The following is a 19,972-nucleotide window of genomic DNA, read 5'->3' on the forward strand; positions in this document are numbered from 1 at the left end:
TATTTGAAATTTTAAAGAGGTGAAATTCAAGTTGGGTGTGAAAAGAGGGATTTCTAAAGGTATATGTAACTTAATTGAGTTTATCTACAGAAGCTCCACTAGTGAAATAGTTACTTTCGGATATTGTTAACACAAAAACTAGGGATTGAATAAAGAATAAATGGTAGGTAAACTAACCTACATAAGAATTTAGTAGCGCACGATGCACGTGGATGAAGAAAATAACCAAGATCAATGAATTACAAGTTTCAAAAAGGCAAGTTAAGAATAAATGCATGCCTTTTTCATTAATGATATGATAATAATATAGTTAACATACTTTATACTTATACCGAAACAATAGATAAAAATAACACTATTCAATTAATCGTAGATTGAGTCATCTTGCCATATACTTTTACCAATTCAAGATAAATGAAAATGACAAGGGAGTGATTAATTTGTTGGGTGTGTGGATGAGTGCATGAGCGATTCTTTAAAACTTAAGGAATTTACCCATTCTTATTTATATAGAATGAAGAGGCCCTAATATTCCTCACGAGCATTCCAAATATATATATAGTATGTAAGTCAAACCATAATAAAAGAATTATCCTACAAGATTTAATTTTTTTATAGCATCAAATATTGTAATCCGTGAGATTATAATGTCCAATGAGCCATATTTTTCTAAAGGTTGACATTATATTGTTGACACTGAAATTCTGTAGTCATATTTTTGAAAAATAAAATATATCTTAAAATATAAAAATAAATTTAAATTTCTCAATAATCCAGTAATAATAATAACATACTATACATTAATAATAAATTAATAATAATATGATGAGGACAAAAACATTTTAAAGTAGATATTACAGATGGAAGCATTGACCGCGAGCTTCATAAATGACGGTCAGCGTCACCTTCCGGTCACCATCCTCCCCAGATCTCTCCCCCCACACACCCTCCTTTCATTGCACCCGACCGGATCTGCCTCGTCCAATCTTCACCGTCCATCCCGTGGGTCCAACCGAATTTGCAATCCTAACCGTCCGTAACGAGAACGTGGCGTCATCCAGACGATTCTTTACTTGAAGAGTATGTAGCCAATCATGATCTCCGCCCCTCTCTCTCTAACATTTCCAAGATTCTCTCTCTCTCTCTCTCTCTCTCTATCTCTAGATTTTCGACACTCTCCCCAGCTCTGCGACTGATCGGCGATCGCTTCTTTACTCTTTCCTGCTATTTCTCTCACTTTCTCAGCCGAATTTAGTACTCGAGACGGAACATCTAGTCAAGCGAGCTAGGAGTCTTAGATATTTGGCGGTAGTGTTTGGCACATTCTTTTGTCGGTTTGAATCCGGAATTCAAAGCCATTTTTTCTCTTTGCATTCTCCTTAGATTTATCCGTCTTGAAACCCTAGCTGGCACGGTGCATTTGCCGTAGGTTTCGGCGGGATTTGATGATTCGTGAAGCGAGCATTTGAGATGCTTGAACAGTAATTGGAGTTGAATCTGAGGGTAATTGGTGCTAGTGTTTTGTGCTCGCGATGGTTAGTTTGGGCTTTGGTTGTGAGATGAATGTGTCTGTGAAGTTGCGATGAAGAATGAGTGGGAGAAGTTTTGCGGTGACGGATGGTGCGTTGGTTGTGATGGCCACTGATGGGAAGTAGGGTTTTGACGGCAGGCGCTTGTTCTTGATGTCGCGGACGGACAGAATGAGTGCGGATGCTGCAAGGGCGGGTCCGGTGGAGAGGGACATTGAGCTGGTAATTGATTTTTGATTCCAAAATTCATTGTTTTAACTGTACCATGCTGAAGCTTAACGATGTAGTGTGACAAAGGAGAGAACTTATTAGTTTTCTTTAATTTCTGCGGTTAATTTTGCGGATGTGGTCAGTGATGTTGGCTGATGAAATTATAGTGTTCGAGCATTGATTAAGCTGTTTTTATATTTTGAAGGAATAAGTATTAGTTGTTGTAGAGAGTAGTGACATTGAGAAAGCATGTATTGCTCTAGTTTGCTCCGCACATTTTTGTTTGGGATTGTCGTTACTTTTTGCTATTGAGCTTCTGTTTTCCCAAATGATGCGTCTGCATATTGATGTGAGGACAGTGAAGATTGTCTGAAGACGTTATTAAGGATTTGAATAGGAAAAGTTAAAATGCTTGTCTTTATAACATGGAACATTAATTTTATCATATGACTTGATTGCAAACAACAGTTGAAATTGCACCGGATGGATAGTAAAGATTGCCTCTCCCTATCGTGTATTTTGTAGCAGTCTACCAGAACTCTGAATCTATTTATTGTTTATTTTTGTAATATTAGTGGAATCAAATGTTGTAGGGAAGGACCACTGGGCTTCCGATGATTGATTAGTAGGCTTCCTCATAATTTTGTTTATATCTGGCAGAGAGTTTTGTTTCTTGTCCCTTCCAAGCTACCATTTTACAATTTGCTACTCAATATTGTTCAGGCTTAACTCTACACTACCTTCAGATAGCAAGGATGTGAGTTTAGCCAATGTTTGATAGTCGATTAAAAAATGAAACAGGTGCCGTTTATAGTTTATACCACAATTATTACTATAAATTGCTTGGCTCAACGTATTGTCATCCCTATTGGTTCATTTTAAGTAATTAACCAAGTTTTTGGTTGAATTTAATTTATCAACAACAGCAGGAGCAATGCCAGCAACAACAACTAAGCCTTTAAGTCTTACTAGATGTGCTCGGGTAAATGAATCCTCTTTCGCCATTATGCATGTTCTAGGGAAATATCCTCTCAGATGCAGCACCATCAAATCCTTGTTTGCTATCTCAATCTAATTATTCTCTAGTCTATCCCTACCCCTAATGTTCCTGCTAACAACAACTCACTCACTTCTCACTTGTGGGTTATTTGGCTTATGTTGTGAGTGCTCAAGTCATCTTAACTGCCCTCCCCTTATTTAATCTTCTATAAGTGTTATGTTAGCTTACTATGGAGTTACATCTCATCCACTTTAGCAGTTTCATATGCGTAACTTTTACATTTTTGCATATGTTGTTTCTTAGTTGTCCAAATCTAATCCATAGAGCATAGCTCTTTTTTTTTCTTCCCCATCATTTTTTATTTTTTTATTTCTAATTCTCATCTTGCGAAAATGCAAGGTAAGGCTGCGTACTATAGACCCATTGTGGTCCACCCCTTTCCGGACCCTGCATATGTGGAGCTTTGTGCACCAGGCTGCCCTTTTATTTAGTAGTATTCTATGATCGCACTACACATCCAAAGCACTTCTCCATTCTACTCAACTTGCCTTAACTTCATGTATTACATTTTCTTCAATTTTTTTTTTAACTTGCATAATAGGTCCAATGTACCAAAATCTACTAGTGCTAAGACTCTTTTGAATATTGAGTTAATTTTTTTTTTCAATTTTATCCTTTAAATGATTAAAATTATATTGCATTTATTTTATCATATTTTAGTCACCCTAAAATCTCTAGATTCTAAGGTTTTTGCTCATAATTTTAACTTGGTTTCTACCACAACTCTAGTTTCATCAGTCAAAGCAATGCCATAACATGGTACCTCATTTTGGATATTCCTACTAAGTTCATCCATAACTAAAACAAAAAGATTAAAACTCAAAGAAGATCCTTGATGTACCACTTAGACACTCCTACCCAATTGTACATATCCTTAATGAAAATTTTCCTACTATATGTTCCTAGTGTTTTAAAAGGCAAAGGCACAATGTGAGGTGTTTTACCCTCGGAGAGGCGAGGCATAAGCTTTTTGAGAATTTAATTTTAATTTAATTTATAAAAATAAATTTTATGTATTATAAATTGTATAATTTAATAACAATTTAACTTTTTGACCCTTGGTAAGGGCATGGTCTTAAATTTCCACGAAATTGTTGAAATTTCCGATTTCCATCATCCTCGAAATTGAAGTGACAGGCGATTTTTGTCTTGCATAATTTCCGTCGAAATCTCAACGAATCATCTGAAATTTATTGAAATCTCGAAATTTTAGCGAAACTTGTCAAAATTTTAACTATACAATGAAATTTTGTGAGAATTTAAATGATAAATTTAGGAGTGAAGTGAAATTTGTATCTTAATTTATTTTATCGAAACAAAAGATTATTACCAGTGCTTTTGAAATTATATGAAAATATAAACTTACAATAACATTTTATTTAACCATTGATGTCTAATTATCTGGCACGAGCGTTACACACAAATGTATGTATGAATGCATCGATGTTTGTATGCTTCATGTGTGCATCCATATATAAAAGAAAGAACTGATGATAGTCTTCTTTTGGCTTGAAATATTTCTATTATGTTTGTCTATCTATATCTTTGTTAAGAACTAGAATATATTTCCCTTTAAAATAAGCTGAACCTGATGGCAAAGAGAAAATTAATTACATTTGACTAAGCCATCTTACTGTTTACATAATGTCTTTTGCATCGTAAAGAAGGTAGGGGGGTCTAGGGATATCACAAGACCAAGGAAAACTTCTAAGAAATTTTTTGGTGTGTTAAGGAAGTCAGGAGCATATGGTCTTGAGCATACAATAATGGTTGATATGAATGGAAGAAGATCCTTACTTAGCATGTTAGGGATCCTCCCCCCCCCCCCCTTTTTTTCTTGTTAGATATTTTCCCCTCTTTTCTTCTTCTTATTTACCATGTGTTACGTATAATATGCTCTATGAGAAAACGTCTGCATGGAGCAGTTTGCTAGGTTTGCTTCATAGGGAAAGACAAAGTTAATATGTTGCCTAAAGAAATCTTCGTATGGCTTAAAACAGGCTCTAGTGCTGTAAAGTGTGGCTTGGTAGGTTTTGTTATGTTGTCATACAATTTGATCTTCATAGAAGTGAAATTGATCATTATGCATCTTACAGCCACACACACACACACACACACACACACACATACATATATATATATATATATATATATTTTTTTTTATTTATTTATTTATTTTGGTAAGATTTGAACCCTGGATCTACTTGCACCACCCAATCCTTTATCACCTGAGTCTGGCTTCTGGGGTACATTTTTGTGTCATTTTTCCATAGGAACAAGAATGATTGTTTATGTGATGATATTATGTTTGTGGAGGATGATAATGGTGGAACTGCAGAGGTGAAAATGTTTATATCTATGAAGTTAGTTTGAGATTGAAGACCTTAGTAACTAAGATTCTTCGTGGGCAATGAATCTTGCAGATCTCATCATGATATTTCTATGTCTCAAATGATATTTTCCCTTGTGTTAGCTACAACTGGAATTCTGGATGTAAACAAAAAGGGGCTGTTTAATTGTGAAAAAATGTTTTGATTTTCCGAAGAATTACAAAAAATGCCACAATGTTTTACAATCTTCAAAATGTTTTCAATAAATTCGTTTTTTTTTTTCACTAATTTTTCTGTCTAATCGAAAGTGACATTTTTGAAAAGTTTAGTCATCTTTGTGTGTAATCCTGAAGTATGTTTATATCCAGGTCAAATTCTTCAGTTGCTTAAAAATGTATGATCTTACATGTTTTTCTATCTTACATCATTGCAGTATGTGCTGAGTTTGTTTTAATATAGGTTCTTGGCTTGTTTATTAAAACAGGCCATCACCGCTCTCAAAAAAGGGGCTCATTTGCTTAAGTATGGACGTAGGGGGAAGCCCAAATTTTGCCCCTTCAGACTGTCTAATGTAAGTTTGTTGCATGTTTAAGGATGCAAATCTTTTATTTGAAAAATACATTCATTTTGCTTTAATCTTCATAGTGGATTGTTAATATAGTACTTCATTATTCATTTAGCATTCCTTTTTCTAGCATTTGCTGCAGGGCAAGCCAGTTATTTGTCAAATGGCTGTTTTCTCCTTAACTATGTCGATTGATGCATTAGCACATAACTGCGTATAAAGGAGTTTATTTAGCCTGACAAAGTTTTAAGTGATTTTTGGTTGAAATCCTGGATTCTTTGGTGAATCCCAAATTTATTGTTAAAGCTTGATGTACATTGTTGGTTCACAACCTAACAGCTTAAGCTTTTAGGTAAAGTGGTAATCTAACATACTATCGGAGCTGGTTATCAGGAAGTCCTGGGTTCTAGTCTTGTTGCCCACATTTATTGTGTTGTCTTCAAAAAAAATTATTGTGTTCCCTGTAATGGGTGTTATCTACCATGTGTTTATCTCTTCATGTGATGTCGGGCTGCACGTGTGGGGGAGTGTTAAAGCTTGATATACATTGTTGGCCCACAACCTAACAGCTTAAGCTTGTAGGTAAAGTGGTAATTTAACATTTATCATAAATTGTGTGACCCTTTTCATGTTGCATTTTTTCTGGCCACTTCATGCTGCATTTGTTCTACTTATGATTAATCCTTTCAATGTTTGCCTCCAAAACAGCTTTTTACTGCTTTGAAATGTGGTACTTATTAGTTATAAAGAACAGGTGGTAGTCATTGAATGAATGTGGCATCTTAAACACTGTTGATTCTCTTTATTTAGTGGGTTTACCTTGCTTGTTTGTGCTTGGATACAAATCATAATAGAATCTATTTCATTTTTTGATTTTCAAATGAATTATGAAGTAAAATTTATTTGCAAACAAATTCATGTGTTAAACTGTAGAATTCAAAGACACTGTCACATTTGGAATATGATTTGTTGTCGTTTAATCTCCAATTTTTTGGAATTCATTCACAAATTCTCTCAATTTCGATTGGTTTTTCAATAGAGGATTCCATTCTGATTTTTTCCAGTTTCACTGCGATGATATTCCTTGGTGGGTTTTGAGGAATGTGTTGGTTGACATGCAATGAGATTGATGGATTCTGCTCCATTTGTTTGGTCTTTTCTTTTCTTTTCTTCTATTCTTCTTTTGGGAGGGTATCTTGTCTTCCTTATGCTTTCTTTCTAATATAATTCTTTGTTTATCTTTTAAAAAAGCAAGAGGATTCAATTCCATGATTTGTTAGTTAGAATTCAATTGCATGATTAGCTAAGCTTCCAACAGAAACAAACAAGGATTTGCAAATGAATTCTATAAATTTTGCTGACTTCATTTGTTCCAGAGTCTTAAAATCTTATTATGTCTCTCTCTGAGAATATATATTTGTTTTCAGGATGAATCTGTTCTAATATGGCTCTCTGGGAAAGAGGAGAAACACCTTAAGCTAAGCCACGTCTCCAGAATTATACCTGGGCAGCGGACTGTAAGTTTTCCATGTTGAGATCTTAGGCAGATTTTGTGTGGTGCATATTTCATAATTATGCCAATTATAGATCAGAAGATATAAATCTATAGCATTTGGTAACTTTGCAGCTGATAAAATGTGGGTCTGTGTCATCTAATTTTAAAGTGCTTGGCTTTATTTAGTATTGAGAAAATTAATAGCATGTATAAGTATATTTTGTAAATGGTTGAATTTCAAAAATCCCTTTGAACGTGGCTTAGGTACAGAGTTTCCCACTTAATATAGGGTGAAGCTGTTTAGAATTGCATTTTATGATAATAGCTATTGTAAGTCATTTGTGACTTTGTGATTTACTTCTACACTTGTGTAATATCTCTGCCCCATAATAGTTCATGAGTCAGTAGTGGTTTTACTTTCAAGATGCTTCCAGCATCTACTAATGGAACAATTCTTGTGTTGGACTCTCTCTCTCTCTCTCTCTCTCATTTTTGTGTTTTTCCCTGCCCCCGCCGGGGCGGGGGGGGGGGGGGGGGGAAGAAAGTGTGTTGACTTTCCAGAGAGCTTTCTTTGGAGACTGATGGTTGGGGATGCTCTCAGATGGAGCAGGAGCTTCAGTTGCTCTGTAGTTCAGGGTAAGTATCGAGTTAGCAATGGATTGCTTTCAGACAGGGAGTACTGATCTGGGGAAAATTATGTGGAGATAAACGCTGACAAGGTAAATAAGGCTGATCATACCAAGGTGTATACACATTGGACCGTAAGACAGGAGGATCTAGGTAAGAAATGCTCTCTTGTTAATAGTTGAATGACTTCTAATGTGCGGGTGAGTACATTCTTAAAAAGAAATAGAATTTTATATTAATGAGTCTAAGAATTGTTCTAAGATTGGCTCATAGAAGAAAAATGGGTGATATTTTGGAAGATGAGAGTTTGATGGTGCTTTTATCAGTGCTGGTGATTTGTTATTGGATGAGGCTTGCTAACAATTTGGATATGCTTTTGGTTCTTCTGATTTGGGGATATCTCTCATGTGCCGCACCATCTCCCTTGAAGGTTTGTGGGGTGTATCTAACTTTGAGGAGGATGGTCTGGGTAACTAGCTGCTGGTGAGTAATCAATTTAGGGATGGGATTTCACGCACTCCTGTGGAGAAGATTAGTGGAAAGATATCAAAATTCAATAGCTGATGGATAAGATGGGATTGTGGCTGTCTGATCCTATGGGGGGAATGAAGTTTGTTTGGATGGTGGTAAAAGCTGCAAAACAAGTTCAGTATGAATTAGCATGTTTGCAATGCTATGTTGACTACAATGGCAAGGGTTTAAAGACAGGTTTTCTTATTTAGATTTTGTTAGATGTTTTTTTTTTTTGCCTTATTTTTTGTTGTTTTCTATTTTGAGAATCTCTTATGTTCTTCTAGGTGGTAATTTCACTCCTCTTTCTTAATAGTATGTGAATACTTTAAAGTGTTACCAATGGAGATCGTAAGGCTTGATGGTTAATATGTGTTATTGGTCCAAAGGACCACAACATAATAGCTTGGGCTTTTTGGTCAAGTGTTGACGTAAACATGGTAATGGTTGCTAGGATATTTCAGGTTCTAGTTTTGTTGCCCTTGTACATCATCAAGCTGCTGAAGTAATCTTATTCCCCACTAGAGTGGTTATTCATCATTTTACCTCTGCATGTGCAGGGGAGTGTCAAGTTGCCACAGGCTGAATCTTTCACACTTTTGTGAAGGGCCGTGCGGTGCTAGCTAAAGCATTCTTTACTTAACAAGCCAGCCAAATGTTTATCATGGTTTACCAACATCACACATTCATAGCAGTTGAATGAAATGTAAGCGGAAGCAATCAGCAGTTCATAAAAGTAATGACACGCAGGCAATAAACATCAGATCAAGACAATTCATTAAAGCAACACCTCCATTAACCATGTGTTTCTAGTGAGGGAAGCAAGTAGGCTAAACACGATCACGATATCTAGCTAGTTTTATAGATTGATGAACATTCACTCTCCCCTAAAGAGCTTTCTATGCTAATCTTAAATCTGTCTGAGAAGTCATACTCCCATATTTACACTAAGATAAAAATACCCTTAAGAAATCAACCTGTACTAGTATGTACATGATGGTAACCCATCCCACACACATGAGATAAGTGGTTGCAGGCTAGCATAATGCCCTGAACAAGCTTGGCTCTTGACGCACTCCTGAGAGTTTGATAGTGTTTTTATTGCTGGTGGTTTGTTATTGGTTGAGGTTTGTGAACAATTGGGATATGTTTCTGGTTCTTTTGATTTGGGGATATCTCTCATTTTCCACCATCTCCGCTTGAAGGTTTGGGGGGTGTATCTAGGTAAATAGCTGCTGGTGAGTAATCAATGTAGGGATGGGATTTCATGCACTCATGCAGATAAGATTAGTGTGAAGGATATCAAAGCTATATAGCTGATGGATAAGATGGGATTGTGGCTGTTTGATCCTATGGGGGTAATGAAGTTCGTTTGGATGGTGGTAAAAGACACAAGACAAATTGAGTATGAATTAGCAAGTTACAATGGAAAGGGTTTAAAGACAGGTTTTCTTATTTAGATTTTGTTAGGTGTCTCTTCTTCTTCTTCTTCTTTTTGCCTTCTTCTTTGTTGTTTTCTATTTCGAGGATCTCTTGTGCTCTCCTAGGTGGTAATTTCACTCTTCTCTTTCTTAATATATTTGTTTTGTTGTATATAAAAAATAGCATGTGAATTCTTTAAAGTGTTACCAATGGAGATTGTGAGGCTTGATGGTTGATATACATTATTGGTCCAAAGGACCATAACTTAATAGCTTAGGCTTTTTGGTCAAGTATTTACTTAACATGGTAATGGTTGCTAGGATGTTCCAGGTTCTGGTTTTGTTGCCCTTGTATATCATCAAGTTGCTAAAGATATCTTATTCCCCACAACAGTGGTTATTTATTGTTTTACCTCTTCACGTGCAGGGGAGTGTCAAGGCTTGACATATATTGTTAGTCCAGAACCTAATATCTTAAGCTTTTAGGTCAGGTGGTGGCTTAACAGAGACCATTTTGTCTACCTTTTTTCATGTAATGACTTTTGGGAGATCTTTTATGTACCTTGAAGTCGAGACGGGAGGAAATTATGAAATTCACAATTTAATATATTTTAGTAACTTGCATTATTTATTTGCTTGCAAGATCTATTTGTCAATTTCTTCCTCTCATTCTATTTTTTGGGGAGTAATGGTAATTCAGTTTGTTTATTTACAAAGAATTTGTCCAGCAAGTACATTACTTGTTCAGCTATCACTAAAAGATCATGTTATGAGTATTTTTTCTTCTAGGCTGTGATGTCTTTTAGACAATCTGTTATGCACCTGAAATAAATTAGCATTTAGACTCAAACCATTTGTTTTATATCTTTATTTTTATTTTTTTTGTCATGTGCTTGACTTCTAGTCAAGATGTGAGGAGGGTGCTTCCTGATGAGTGATATGCTTCTCTCTATTTCTGATGATTGAACATCTTTTCTCGTAAAGCTCAACTTGAATCCTTTTTTCTATATGGTAGCCAAGTGTTGCACATGAAACTTTTGATGCATGAGAAAATCAAATGGTGAAAAGGGCTGTTGAATTTAAGTAATGTACATGTTCAGTGTTGGTAGACACCAAAACCCCACCAAAAATAAAATAAAATAAGGTAGGTAGACAAAATGCTTTTACTACTAGCAGTTGAATTAGCAAGAGATAGGTATTAAATAGTACGAGTCTGTTTCAGACTGAATAAGAATCTTATTTGGATTTGGATTAGATAAAGTTTGATAATTAATTGTTATACGGATATGATGAAATTAATTGTTTGTACGGAATTCAGGTTTGCTATTGGGATTGTGTAGGCATTAAATCAGCCAAATACTAAGAATATGTGAAGTTTTTGTTTATAGTTTATAATTATTATTGGAGTTCTCCTAGTGAACACTATCTCTACGCTGTATACTTTGTTAGGAAATACTTACTGTGCCTGGTCCCATTTCTGCAGCCAATATTTCAGAGGTACCCTCGGCCCGAGAAGGAATATCAATCTTTTTCTCTTATATATAGCGATAGATCTCTGGATCTTGTAAGCATTTATTTAACTGACATTATTTGACTATTTTTTTTTCTCATTAGCTGACATTATTCTCTGATGGTTGAAAATCTTTCATGATTTGTTCTTCCTACTCTTTTGTATTAGATTTGCAAGGATAAAGATGAAGCTCAAGTCTGGTTTACTGGCCTGAAAGCATTAATATCAAGAGGTCATCATCGGAAGGGAAGAACAGAATCAAGAAGTGATGGATTTTCATCTGAAGCAAATAGTCCCCGAACACACACTCAAAGAAGTTCTCCACTAAGCTCTGCATTTAGTAGTGGTGATAGTTTGCAAAAGGTGTTCCATTTGTGTCTCTGTTACTTATTATTTGCTTTCAAGAACATCATTTAAAAAAATTATTTCTAGAAAAATCGTTTAAAAAAAGTTAACTTGTTGCTGATTCAGGATGGGGTTGATCCCCTTCGACTTCATACTCCATATGAAAGCCCTCCTCAAATTGGTTTAGAAAAAGAATTATCAGATGTGGTGTTATACACTGTGCCTCCTAAGGTTTTCTTGCCTTCAGAATCTGCTTGTGGCTCAGTTCATTCATTATCATCGGGAGGCTCAGATGGCATAAATGGCCGCATAAAGGGCATGGGTGTGGATACCTTTAGAGTAAGTTTATCAAGTGCTGTTAGCTCATCAAGTCATGGCTCTGGTCATGATGATGGTGATGCTCTAGGGGATGTTTTCATTTGGGGAGAAGGCACTGGAGATGGCATTCTGGGTGGGGGAATTCATAGAATGGGAAGCTGTTCTGGTTTTAAAATGGATTCTTTTGTGCCTAAAGCCTTGGAATCTGCAGTAGTACTTGATGTTCAGAATATAGCTTGTGGTGGGCGACATGCTGCTTTAGTGTCTAAGCAAGGAGAAGTTTTCTCCTGGGGCGAAGAGTCAGGGGGCAGACTTGGACATGGCGTAGATTCTGATGTTTCACACCCAAAGCTTATAGATGCGCTTAAAAATACGAACATTGAACTTGTAGCATGCGGGGAGCACCATACCTGTGCTGTAACACTCTCTGGTGATTTGTACACATGGGGGAGTACTTACAATTTTGGGCTGCTTGGACATGGAAATGATGTGAGTCATTGGGTTCCAAAAAGGTTGAATGGACCTTTGGAGGGAATACACGTCTCCTCAATTGCCTGTGGACCATGGCACACAGCTGTGGTAACCTCTGCAGGACAATTGTTTACTTTTGGTGATGGAACTTTTGGTGTCTTAGGCCATGGGGACCGTAGAAGTGTGTCTACACCCAGGGAAGTAGAGTCCTTGAAGGGCCTTCGCACGGTGCGAGCAGCTTGTGGTGTTTGGCATACTGCTGCCGTTGTTGAAGTCATGGTTGGATCTTCAAGTTCCAGTCACTGCTCTTCAGGAAAGCTATTTACTTGGGGAGATGGGGATAAAGGTCGTCTTGGGCATGGTGATAGGGAGCCAAGACTTGTGCCTACTTGTGTTGCTGCTCTTGTTGAACCCAATTTTTGTCAAGTTGTCTGTGGACACAGCCTAACTGTTGCACTGACAACTACCGGGCAAGTTTACACAATGGGAAGCCCTGTTTATGGTCAATTAGGTCAGCCACATGCTGAGGGGAAACTACCTATACGCGTTGAGGGAAAGCTTACAAAAAACTTTGTTGAGGAGATAGCTTGTGGTGCTTATCATGTGGCTGTATTAACTTCAAGAACTGAAGTTTACACTTGGGGAAAGGGTGCTAATGGTCGATTAGGTCATGGTGACACAGATGATAGAAATTCTCCAACAGTTGTTGAAGCTTTGAAAGACAAGCAAGTCAAAAGTATAGCTTGCGGGACTAATTTTACTGCAGCAATCTGTCTTCATAAATGGGTCTCTGGTGTTGATCAGTCGATGTGTTCTGGATGTCGCCTTCCATTTAATTTCAAGAGGAAACGACACAATTGTTATAATTGTGGACTTGTATTTTGTCATTCATGCAGCAGTAAAAAGTCTCTTAAGGCTTCCATGGCACCAAATCCCAACAAACCTTATCGTGTTTGTGATAATTGCTTTGGCAAACTGAGGAAAGCTGCTCAAACTGACTCTTCATCTCACTCTGCTCTGAGTAGAAGAGGAAGTATCAATCAAGGTCTTAGTGAACTTGTTGAAAAAGATGAAAAGTTGGATTCCAGATCCCAGATGCAATTTGGAAGATATTCCTCTTTAGAATCCTTTAAACAAGTGGAAAGTGGTTCTTCCAAGAGAAACAAGAAATTAGAGTTCAGTAGTAGTCGTGTTTCACCCCTTCCAAATGGTGTTTCTCAGGGGGGTGTGCTTGCTAACTCTAAATCTTTCAATCCAGCATCTGGGTCATCGAAGAAGTTTTTCTCAGTTTCCCTTCCTGGATCAAGAATCGTATCTCGAGCAACATCACCAACATCTAGACGGCCTAGTCCACCTCGTGCGACTACACCAACCCCAAATCTGGCTGGGCGTGCATCTCCAAAAATTGTTCCTGACGATGCTAAAAGGACAAATGATAGCTTGAGCCAAGAAATTCTCAAACTAAGGGCACAGGTATTCACATTTTGATTTCATTTTCGGTCATCCATGGGTTGAATTTTTCTCATTTTCTTTGCTTTTGGAATTTTACAAAAAAATTCCATAATCTGGTGGAGAAACAGGAACAATTCTTTAAGATGTTTATACACGGGTCTTGCTATCCTTGCTGCTTTGAGGGAAGGAGAGCAGTTTCTCCTGTTTGAACAGACCCAAATACCATTCATTTCTTGCTTTTTTGAGACAGGTTTCATAACAAGTTGTGCCTTTCAAATCATACTGCTCTGACTTGCCTTTTCTGCATGCCTGCAATATATTGATTATTAAGTACCCATCACATCATTTTTTTTTTTCACTTATTCATTTTTATGGTGAGAGATCCTAAGTGCATTCATAAGAAACAATAGCACAAATATGTGATGTTGCAGTTGTCATCTGCCTATGGAGTAAAATAAATATTGCCAGCTATAACAAGCAGTAAATTTTAAAGGAAAACAAAATTTCAAGTAATGGATAACTAATTTTAGTAGCAATATGAACAGTCATTTTTAGTGCTATGATGCAGGGTTCTGTGTTCAATACTCAAATCTATGCACTCTTCACTTGTTCTTACCAGTGTGTGCACATGTATTAGCCCATCCTACCTGCTTCAGTAGGGTAGCAATCTTTTTAATTTTCAATTGACAAAAGCAACAAGTGATCTGTTTCCTCTTTTCCTTTCAAGACCTAGGTGTCAAAATGAAGAATAAAACTGGAAGGTACTCTTAGGAACTGGACGAATATAATTTGAGAGGAGTGGAGCATGTACTGTAAACCTTATTTATGTTTTAAGCTATAATCTCAAGAAAGGGATTTAATTTTCATTTTTCCGATCCAAGGGGTGCAACCCATATGAAGTAAAGGGATTAAGGGAATTTTCAAGTTACAAATCCGTTAAAATTTTTTCTTATATTGATCCTGGAACATCCTTTGTCGAATTGAAGTATATTTAAAAATCTCAATTTAATGTTGTAAATCAAACAAATGTATGCTACTTGTTTTGGAAGGTTATTTCCTGTGGCAGATTTATCATTGGCTCTGAATCCGATTTTGGATTGCTGAGAAATCAGTCATTCAGTGCCTGGAATCGTATGATTTGGGAGGAAGTGCAACATTCCTAATCATTCCTTTTTGGTATAACTTGCTTGAATTGCTGAACAAAATTTGAGAGGGTAATGAGGGATTTTCTTTGGTTGGGTGTGGCGAAGAGGAGAGATCATTTGGTTAAAATGGTAAGTGGTGTGTAGTTTGAAGGAAGGGAGGCCGAGTCTGGAAATTTGGTGTCTAAAAATGGTGGCATCTTGGCTAGATTGCTGTGATGGTTTCCCTTGGAGGTGGTTCCCTTTGGCCTCTACAGAGAGTCCTTGGAGATCCATTTAGCAGGTTTATACTTCTTGTCTTCCTTTAACAAAGTTCTAATTCGGTAGAGATTGTATTAGGTTTTAGGAAGATGTTTGGTTCGGGGGGAATGCATTATACTGTCCTTTGCTCATTTATATCACCTATCTTCTCATGACAATGATGTGATTTCTTCTTTTTCTTATTCTTGAGAGAGATTATTTTTTTGAAGACTTTCATTTCAGAAGGGATTTAAATGATAGATAGGTGGAGTAGCTCTCTTTGTTGCTCATTGTTCTGGAGGATTGCAGAACCTCCAGTAGGGGAGATGATGGAGTTTGTTCTTTGGATTTATCAGGTGATTATTCATGTCAATCTTTCTTCTCTCATCTTATTAAGTCTGCTGCGGTTTTTCCTCATTATGAGAGTAAGGAGGCCAAAGTTCCTTCTAAGATAAAGATGTTTATATGGCTGGTAGCACTTAATAGAGTAAATACCAGCAATCTGCTGCAGAGTTGGAGGCCTTCTAAATCTCTGTCTCCCAATATGTCTCTCATGCATGGTGATAATCTAATGTGTTTCATTTATTCCTTCATTGTGCATTGCTTGGAACTTGTGGAATACTCTTTTTGGAATTCTTGGTGAAGTTTGGATTTGTCCAAAATTGGTGGAGGAGCTCTTGACTACTACTTTTACTGGTTTTGGGAAAGGCAAGGATGTTAAGTGGATGTGGAGGTGTGCTTTGGCTGGAATGGAATGCTAGAATATTTTGCAAAGAGATTACCATTGGGGTTTCTTGGGATAGAGTGAGGTAGTTAGCTTCCCTTTGGGCTTTTATAGGGCAGGCTGCTTTAAGGGATGCTGTTTTCAAGATGTTGACTGAGACTGAGTGGCTTTATTAAATTGATGTTTTTTCTTCTTTGTTTTCTGACGGAGTAGTTCTTGTGCGCCTTTATTGTTTCTGTCTATTTTAAAGTAAAAGAATTGAAAAATGTTAAAAAAAAAAATGGCATCCCAGGCTGGAAGTCTCCTTGCTTTGTAAGGTTAGGGGGAGGGTTGTCACAGTGCATGCGGGCTTACCCCTGCTTTTATGCTGAGAGGCTATTTCCTTGGACTAGAACCTGTGAATAAGGAGCATCCTTACCATTGAAAATTATGCCCCTTCATGTTATTCCACTCTCCCACGTATTGAAATTGCTTTCTAGGCACTGCATATAAGATATTTCTTCACAAAAAATTGTCTCTGAATATCAAGTTGTGGAGCAAAAGCTTCAGTTTCCTTGAGTAGCCATGCTCAACAGGATGCCTTTGAGACTGATTCCAGAGTTCAAAAACCCAGTTGTGAGAGGTTGAGGGATTTGTAAAACTCTTTTCAGTTTTGTAGGTAGAAAGAGATTCTAGACCTTTAAATATGATGTTTGAAAAGAAGAAATTTAAGTAGAATTTCCTTCTTTTGTGGTATTTAGATTCTGAACTCTAAAGTACATGCACTAGTTGGGGATCGCTACACATTGCCATTAGCAAGATGTATATGATACATAGGACAACTTTTAGGGCTAAGACAGGCCAAAACAAATGGGGTATTACTTTCTTGCACACAATGTTCATTATTTTGCTCCCAATGTTCTTTCATGAAAAATTATTTCATGGAACAGCAATTTTAGAATTCTCATTATTGGTTTTTTTCCTGCACTTTGAAGCCTTGTTTTGTCAGATTTGCTGGTGCACTCGGCAAGTAGTATGTTGCACTTCTACAGCTTATAATGTTGTGATGTAGGTTGAAAATCTTACTCGTAAAACCCAACACCAAGAGGTTGAGCTTGAAAGAACAACCAAACAGCTGAAGGAGGCCATTGCAATAGCAGCAGAAGAGACTGCAAAATGCAAGGCAGCAAAGGAAGTGATTAAATCGCTTACAGCCCAAGTAAGTTCATTGACTGTGTTTATAGTATTTTACTATATTATTGTGTATAAACTGAAAAATTTTGTTTTGTTGTTCCTGTAAAGTAGTATGGTTTTATTATGGGCTCTCAAAAGAAGGGTTTGGAGGTCCTTGCCCAGGTACATGCCCCTTGTGTGGGATAGTGCTTTGGGGTAAAATTTGTTTGTATGCAGTCGTCTGTTTCAGGCATTGTGCTTTAATATGGACTGGTCTTTGAATCTAAATGGGCATAGTGCTTTTGATTTAGAAGATTAAAATTTGTGTTGTAAAGGCATTTATTTGATTTGGAAATTGTGCTCTACTGGTACAATTGAATTTATTTAGTTGCTTTGATCAAATAACAGTACAGCATATTTATTGCATTCTATTTGTACCTGTTATTGCAAGTCAAGCTCCCTCATTTCATTTTAACCCTCAATTAGAAACCCTTTTTTGGATGTATGTGGTCCATAATATTGTACATCTTAATTACGGGTTGCATACAGGATATGAAAATAGATTATACAGCGAATGCTTGAACTGCAGCCTATTGCCCTGTGAAAAGAATTTAAAAATTAACTCACTGAAAATCCAAGATGAGGGGTTGGATTATGGTTCACTTCTATCTGTGGTATGTGAATGAATTTGTCAGACTGGTTTACATGATTACTGTGCATGTGCTTATTCCTTTTCTTTTTAGATGAACAAAAGTTCTTTATATTAGAACTCATTTTAATTCATGTTTGTTCATGACAGTTGAAAGAGATGGCTGAAAGGTTACCAGTAGGAGCAGCACGAAACTGCAAATCACCTTCTTTCAATCCCTTTGGTCCTGATCCTCCTGGTGATGTTTCTACCGCAGTGATTGAGCAACTGAATAGTCCAACAACTTGCCATGCACCAGATTTAAATGGATCAAACTGTCTTGTGCTTTCTAATGGTTCAAGCACTGCTGTCAACCATACTTCATTCCAAACTGGAGCAGCACATTCAGAGGCCATGGGAAGGAGCAAGAACAGAACAACAGATGTTGAACCCACCCATGGGTCTGAATGGGTTGAGCAAGATGAGCCAGGTGTCTATATTACCCTTGTGTCCTTGCCTGGAGGTATCAAAGATCTCAAGCGTGTTCGCTTCAGGTGTGTTAATACCAACTTCCACACGGTATTTTTTTTTTTTTTTTGTGACAAATTTCTGTAGATTGAATCCACCCTCTCTGACCTCCTACCCCACACCATGAAAAAAAAAAAGGCTAATGATTAATTGGACACAACACATTCTTTGTTAATTTTAAAAACAATCATTGCAATACTATTTTACTGTTACAAGATCTGGACTTTCTCAAGCTTGTTTCAAACTTCTTCCAATTGGAAAGGTATTGAGCAGCATATTTTCATGATTTGGGTGATTATATCCAATAATGATTATTCCTGCATGTGTCTTGCATACATCACATGAACATTGAATGTGCCTCTTGATCCCTCTCTTTGGAAGCCATCTTTCCTTTGGCCAAATTACTCATGAACATTGAATGTGCCCCTTGATCCCTCTCTTTGGAAGCCATCTTTCCTTTGTCCAGATTACTCTTTAAGACATCTGACTAGCGATAGATCTGTTAAATAGTACTCGTAGCCTTGAGGTTGAAGGAAAATAACCTATGGTGCCTCAATTCCTCTTAATGCAGTCGAAAACGTTTCAGTGAGAAACAAGCAGAACAGTGGTGGGCTGCCAACAGAGCTAGAGTTTACCAGCGGTACAATGTTCCCATGGTTGACAAGTCCAGTGTTGGCATAGGGAGAGAAGGCTTAGCACATTGACCTGCCAAACTCAATCAAGATGTAAATGAAATGACACAGTTCGCATTTTATGACTCAAGTTTGTGTTAATTGGTTTAGAATTCAGCATTAGTTTTTGGGGGAAGTGGGGGAAGTGAGGGCTGGACTGATGAGAGGGAGGGAGGGAAGAGAGTGGGTTGATTGCTTATTGTGCTTTTTTGTTTTCTTTTTTGGTTTTGTTTTCTTCTTCTTCCTCTTTTTTTCCTGTTTTAATTTTTCACTTTTTTTTTTTTTTTAATTTTTTTTGGAGGAAAGCACTTTGAGGGTAAGGGTGAGGATTGTAAATAAGTTGTAGATTGTTGGCCATTTAATTCAAATAGCTGCCTTGTAAATTTAGTGAAAATTCCTCAGTTGAATTTTACTTGTAATCTTCACTTCATTTTTTGTATGGTGCTAGCTGTACTCAATTGTCAGAATCAAGAATGCCGGTTGGCCTATGTGAAAAAAATTCCCATTGAAGATTTTGTTGTTGTCACTTCCCAGACCATCTGTATCCAGGTCATTTTCAATTATATTTGTCTGCATATTTGAAGCTAGTGCTGAAAATTTCCATAAATAAATTGTTGCTTCTTGGCTTTCTTCTATGTGGTGGTTTGGTTACAAGTTTTTGCTTCATCAGGCAGCAGGCAACATTAACTTTTGCAGGTTGGACTCAAAGATCTAATGGTACATTTGCTACCAAATTAGAATGGAATAGGTTGGAGAATAAGATACAGCTCTTTTTTCCATATTGATTTGAATCACACCGATTTTTACATGGCCATTTGCTTTAAAATTAATAACGTTTTTCTCCAATACAAGAAACACAGTTTCCTTCGTTTTGTAACTTACTGTATTATCACACAATGCCTACTATAGTCAACTGCCAGCATTGCGCCAGTGACAACTTGCAAGTACACAATTGTAAAGCTGCCAAAAAAGTACATACTCATCTTTTATTTCAACCCAAAAGACTCGTGAAATAACTCTCTGCTTGTCTCTTTAAACACAAGG

General features: G+C 36.9%; 1 protein-coding gene across 3 annotated transcripts; it reads left to right on the forward strand.

The window, feature by feature from the left end:
• Nucleotides 1-1,035: 1,035 nt before the first annotated feature.
• Nucleotides 1,036-19,438, forward strand: LOC131163998 (PH, RCC1 and FYVE domains-containing protein 1-like). 3 transcript variants are annotated; one of them, XM_058120874.1, is made up of 9 exons: nt 1,036-1,751; nt 5,589-5,700; nt 7,122-7,211; nt 11,231-11,311; nt 11,426-11,620; nt 11,729-13,864; nt 17,001-17,147; nt 17,901-18,283; nt 18,829-19,438. In XM_058120874.1, exons 1-9 carry the CDS (start codon nt 1,711-1,713, stop codon nt 18,959-18,961), a joined length of 3,318 nt encoding a protein of 1,105 aa, XP_057976857.1. In that variant the 5' UTR covers nt 1,036-1,710; the 3' UTR covers nt 18,962-19,438. The 3 variants fall into 3 exon arrangements, with proteins under 3 accessions (XP_057976857.1, XP_057976858.1, XP_057976856.1); XM_058120873.1 differs by having other exon boundaries at nt 1,039-1,751; nt 5,614-5,700; XM_058120875.1 differs by lacking the exon at nt 5,589-5,700.
• The last annotated feature ends 534 nt before the right edge of the window (nt 19,439-19,972 follow it).

The sequence above is a fragment of the Malania oleifera genome, chromosome 9 (assembly GCF_029873635.1).
Source record: "Malania oleifera isolate guangnan ecotype guangnan chromosome 9, ASM2987363v1, whole genome shotgun sequence".
In the NCBI taxonomy this organism is placed as follows: Eukaryota; Viridiplantae; Streptophyta; class Magnoliopsida; order Santalales; family Ximeniaceae; genus Malania; species Malania oleifera.

Excerpts from the sequence above, each read along its gene's own strand:
- LOC131163998 (XM_058120873.1), top strand. The coding sequence starts at position 1,683 with ATGTCGCGGACGGACAGAATGAGTGCGGATGCTGCAAGGGCGGGTCCG. Across the intron at positions 5,701-7,121 it reads GCCCCTTCAGACTGTCTAAT|GATGAATCTGTTCTAATATG; the intron begins GTAAGTTTGTTG and ends ATTTGTTTTCAG. Across the intron at positions 18,284-18,828 it reads CTCAAGCGTGTTCGCTTCAG|TCGAAAACGTTTCAGTGAGA; the intron begins GTGTGTTAATAC and ends CTCTTAATGCAG.